Raw genomic sequence first — 5,334 nt, 5'->3', positions numbered from 1 at the left:
CATAGGCTCTCAGAAGGAACTCATCCATCTCATTGATCTGATCCAACCTCAGGTTTGCAGTTTCACTCCAACTAAGGTTTAGCTTCTTCAAAGCCCAGAATATTTTATGCTCATGATCAACCGGCAAATGACATGCCTTTCCAAACACCAATTGATATGGACATATACCAATAGGTGTCTTGAAAGCTGTCCGATATGCCCATAGAGCATCATCTAACTTCCATTCCCAATCTGTCATGTTGGCATTCACCGTTTTAGTCAGAATTGCTTTAATTTCTCTGTTGGAGACCTCTACTTGGCCACTGGTCTGTGGGTGATAAGGTGTTGCTACCTTGTGTTGTTTAACTCCATATTTAGCCAGAAGAGAACAAAACACCTTATTGCAGAAATGAGAACCACCATCACTGATGATATCTTTGGGTGTGCCAAACCTTGAGAAAATATTCTTCATCAGAAAACCAGCAACACTCTTACCATCATTCTCAGGCAAAGCAACTGTCTCAACCCATTTGGACACATAGTCCACTGCAACCAATATGTATTTCTGCCCATAGGAGCTCACAAATGAGCCCATGAAGTTGATTCCCCACAGATCAAAGAACTCCACCTCTAGAATAGGTGTCATGGGTAACTCATGGCGCCGAGATATGACTCTTTGTCACTGGCATACATCACAACTACTCACTATGTCCATCACATACTGATGAATTTTGGGCCAGTAGTACCCACACTAAAGTATCGTGTGTGTTGTCCAGGCACCTCTATAGTGACCACCTACCGGTGAGGAGTGACAAGCTATTAGAATATGCAACATTCCAGCTTCAGGAACACATCGCCTGATGATGTTGTCAGCACACACCCTTTACAGATAAGGTTCATCCCAAAAATACTTACCCACATCATGCAAGAACCTCTTCCTTTGTTGATAATTCATCCCCTCATGCATCAAACCACTAACAAGATAATTAGCAAAACCAGTAAACCAAGGAATAAGATCAAGAGTAACGGCTAATACCAGCTCATCTGGGAACGAATCATTTATGTCGAGCTCGAGTTCCTCTTTCTTTTAAGCCTCCAACCTCGACAGGTGATCAGCTACTTGGTTTTCACAATCTTTCCGATCCTTAACCTCAAAGTAAATTCCTGAAGAAGTAACACCCATCAGATCAATCTTGGTTTGTCATCCTTTTTTTCCATGAAGTATCTCAGAGCTTCATGATATGTATGGAATATCACTCTAGTGCCCATCAAATAATCTCTGAACTTCTCAAAAGCATACACTACAACCAGCAGTTCCTATTCAGAAACTGTGTAGTTTCGCTGTGCTCCATTCAGTGACTTACTAGCATAGTAAATTGGATGAAACATCTTGTTGCGCTTCTGGCCCAACACTACTCCTAAAGCGGTACCTCTTGCATCACACATCACCTCAAATGGCTCTGCCAAATCTGGGCCAACGATCACGGGGGCAGAAATCAACTTTTTCTTCAGGCATTCAAAGGCTCTATTGCATGCCTCATCAAAAATTAATTTCACCTCCATTTCCAAAAGCTTGCACATGGGGTGTGCAATTTTGTAGAAGTCTTTGATGAAACGCCTATAAAATCCGGCATGTCCTAAGAAGATCTGAACACCCTTCACATAAATAGATGGAGGCAACTTTTCAATCACCTCAATTTTGGCCCTGTCAACCTCTATCCCCTTTTGCGACACCTTGTGCCCAAGGACTATGCTTTCTTTAACTATAAAATGTCACTTCTCCCAGTTCAGCACTAGGTTGGCTTCCTCACACCTCTGTAGGGCCCTACTATGATTCAGGAACAATCATCAAAGATATCATCTACCACTGAAAAGTCATCCATAAATACCTCCAGAGTGTCTTCAACCATGTCTGAAAAGATAGACATCATACACCTTTGGAATGTTGCTGGTGCATTACATAGTCCAAATGACATGCGTTTAAATGCAAAGGTGCCATAAGGACATGTAAAGGTGGACTTTTTCTGATCTTCAGGAGTAATTGATAACTGGTTGTAGCCAGAGTATCCATCTTAAAAGAAGTACCACCCTTTGCCAGCCAATCTATCAAGCATCTAGTCCATGAAAGGCATTGGGAAATAATCCTCCAAGGTCCACTTGTTCAACTTCCTATAATCCATGCACACTCGCCATCTAGTGATTGGCCTCTGCGGGACCAACTCATTCTTGGCATTTGCAACCACAGTCATACCGCCTTTTTTGGGCACACATTGCACCGGACTGACCTAGTGACTATCCGAAATAGGGTATACCACCCCAGCATCCAACCACTTGATGATCTCCTTTTTGACCACCTCTTGCATAGGTGGATTTAGCCTCCGCTAATGTTCAATGAAGGGTTGCAGTCCTCCTCAACTTGAATTTTATGGGTGCATATACCCGGAGGTATCCCAATAGTCCACCCAATGGCCCTCTTGTACCTAATCAACACCTTGATCAAAGCTTCGACCTGTTCATCATTCAAATCTGCAGCCAAAATCACAGGTAAAGTGTTGTTAGTTCCCAAAAATACATACCTCAGGTGACTGGGCAACTGTTTCAGTTCCAACACAGGTGGCTCCTCAATGGATGGGTTTGCTGGTGGACTAGGTCGGTTTTTCAGATCCAGGTCCAACTTTTTTGGAGCGTAAGAGTGTGCTCCCATACCCTGCAACGCATTTACAGTCTCCACATAATCAGACCTGAAGTCATCTTCAAAGTTCATCAGTACTGCTGCTAAGGTTTCAACAGCCATCCTCTCGTCTATTGATGCTCCCATTTCTTCTTCATCAAAGATTGTTATTGCAAACACCACATTCATATCATGTGGCTACTTCATGGACCTGCAAATATTAAACTTTAGCTCTTCGTTGTTGATTCTGAACTTCAGTTCTCCTTGCTCAACATCTACCAATGCTCGTCCAATGGCCAGAAATGGTCTTCCCAAAATAATGGGAACCTCATAATCCACTTCGCAATCCAAGATCACGAAGTCTGGAGGAAAGATGAATGTGTCCACCTTTACAAGCACATCACATAGTATGCCCACATGTCACTTCACTGACCTATCTGCCATCATCAACCTCATAGTTGTGGGTTTTGGAACTCCTAAACCCAGTTGCTTGTAGATGGCCAGCGGCATCAAGTTTATGCTGGCCCGTAGATCATACAAGGCCTTTGCAAATTTGATCGATCCGATAGTGCATGGTATTGTTAATGCACCTGGATCTTCCTTCTTTTTCACTAAAGACCTGATAGCAATAGCACTGCAATGATGAATATGGTTAGTCAAATCAATACTCACTTTTCTTTTCATAGGAACCAAGTCTTTCATGAACTCGGCATATCCTGGCATCTTCTCAAGAGCTTCCACCAATGGGATGTAGAGTGACAGCTGCCTCAGTATGGTAATGAACTTTGCAAATTTCCCATCTTCGGCTTTCTTTTTAAACCTTTGAGGGAAAGGAAGAGGTGGTCTTGGGATTTGTTGTAACGGAAAGGTTTCCTTAGCATCTTTTCCTTTAGCTCCTGCTGGTTTAGCTATTAGTTGAGCGTCCTCCAAGTCATCTACTTGCTCAGCTTCATCCTCCTCTCTTCCAGCTTGCTTCAACACCTGCTCATGTTCAGTATCTACAGAAATAGGGTCAGTAAGGATCTTACCACTCCTGGTGGAAATAACCATGCAATGCCCATCCTTTTTGGGATTTTGGATCGTGTCACTTTGTAGTGACCCATTCTTCCTCTGATTTAATGAGGCTGAAAGTTGCCCCAACTTCTGCTCAATCTGCTTGATGGAGGTGGTGTGAGCGTCTACCAATTGACTCTTGCTGGAGAAATCACTTTTCATCTCGTTCACCTCTGCATCAGTTGATTCCACCTTTTGTTGCACCTTGGCCAACATGTCTTCCAGCTTAGACTCGCTGGAACTACCACTTGCCCGGTCTCTATTACCTGGGGGCACATTCACACCACTGCGATCATTCTTGTACCCATCTCTATTCTACCAGTTTACATGCTCTCTATTAGCTGGCCTATCATATTGGCCTTCTCTAGATTAGTTCCGTCCTGCATTTCCACAAATGTAATCCTGGTTGCCCGAGTTATAATTCCAAAAACCTTCTTGGTTGCCCATATAATTGGCCTCCTCATCTAGATCGATGTCCTAATCTTCATACAAGTTTGGTTGACTCACAACATTTACCTTTTCATACTTGGCGACAATATGCTTCGTGATTACATCTATTTGGGTCCTTAGGTGTGCCATATCCCGATCCATTTCCTCTTCTCTCTTCCTTTATTCAGCAGACAACTCAAATATGTACCCCAGATCTCATACTTCTGCATCCCTGGTGTACCATGCCGTTATTCTTTGACACTTCGTCCATTAGTTGCATGCTCTCTGAGAATGGCTTTCTTATAAACGATCCTCCACACACTGTATCAACAACAGGTTTAGTAACAAATTTAAGGACCTGTAAAATTCCTGTTTTAGATGTCTCTCAGTGAGACCATGGTTTGGGCATTTCTTCAGCTTTTTGATGAATCTCTGCCAAGTGTCATGCATCGCTTCTACTGGTAGCTCCTTATGGGAACTGATCGCATCTTTCATATGCAACTCTTTTGATTCCGAAAAGAATCACTCCAGGAAAGCCTCATTCAACTCAGTCAAAGTCCTGATTGAATCAACTGCATCTCATTCAACTTGTTCGTTGCCTCTCCAGTAAGGGACAAAGGAAATAGCCTCAACCTCATCGTTGTTTGGCTTACTCCAGGAATCTCTTGCGATTTGCAAATCACCACAAAGTTCATCAAATGTTGGTTAGCATCATCACCTGTTGCACCCCTGAACATACCTTTCAAATTCAGCAGTTGAATCATAGTGCTGGTGATTGTGAATTTAACACCTGGAGGTAGTGCAGGTAACACTATCGCTCCAGTGGCTGCAGCTCCATCTAAATCTAAGTCATCCTCCTCATACATCATGTGAGTTGGATGATCCGTTCTACCCCTTGGAGCTATTGGTTGTCAGTGGGGAGGAATGACTCCATCCACTGCTATGTTTTCGTCCACTGCTTTAGGTTGATTATTCACATCATTTGGCTGAATACCTCTTGCAACGGTTTCAGCTTCCAATTCAAATCTAAGTCTCTGTGCCTCTACTTCTTGTGTTTTAACCATCTTACGGATTGTTTTCCTTAGTTCTAGTTCGTATGGGACTAATGTGGCTCCCTTACTTCTGATATTTGTTATACACAGTCCAATTTACCTGAAATAGACACAGACAACGAACAAGACATAAAATTAGGAAATCTAACT

The 5,334-nt window shown here is 42.8% G+C and overlaps 1 protein-coding gene across 1 annotated transcript; it reads right to left on the bottom strand.

The window, feature by feature from the left end:
• Window positions 1-3,070: 3,070 nt before the first annotated feature.
• Window positions 3,071-4,627, bottom strand: LOC107061010 (uncharacterized). Its single transcript, XM_015309665.1, has 3 exons — window positions 4,528-4,627; window positions 4,374-4,453; window positions 3,071-4,018 (listed from the first exon to the last, which is right to left on the bottom strand). The coding sequence occupies exons 1-3, from the start codon at window positions 4,625-4,627 to the stop codon at window positions 3,071-3,073; spliced, it is 1,128 nt and encodes a 375-aa protein (XP_015165151.1).
• Between the last annotated feature and the right edge of the window lie 707 nt (window positions 4,628-5,334).

The sequence above is a fragment of the Solanum tuberosum genome, unplaced genomic scaffold (genome assembly GCF_000226075.1).
Source record: "Solanum tuberosum cultivar DM 1-3 516 R44 unplaced genomic scaffold, SolTub_3.0 scf00107, whole genome shotgun sequence".
Lineage (NCBI taxonomy): Eukaryota > Viridiplantae > Streptophyta > Magnoliopsida > Solanales > Solanaceae > Solanum > Solanum tuberosum.
Note: the sequence above shows the minus strand (reverse complement) of the source record. Positions and strands in the feature narration are given on the sequence as shown.

Excerpts from the sequence above, each read along its gene's own strand:
- LOC107061010 (XM_015309665.1), bottom strand. The coding sequence starts at position 4,627 with ATGAAAGATGCGATCAGTTCCCATAAGGAGCTACCAGTAGAAGCGATG. Across the intron at positions 4,454-4,527 it reads GAAGAAATGCCCAAACCATG|TGTGTGGAGGATCGTTTATA; the intron begins GTCTCACTGAGA and ends TTGTTGATACAG. Across the intron at positions 4,019-4,373 it reads TGTCAAAGAATAACGGCATG|AATAGAGATGGGTACAAGAA; the intron begins GTACACCAGGGA and ends GTAAACTGGTAG.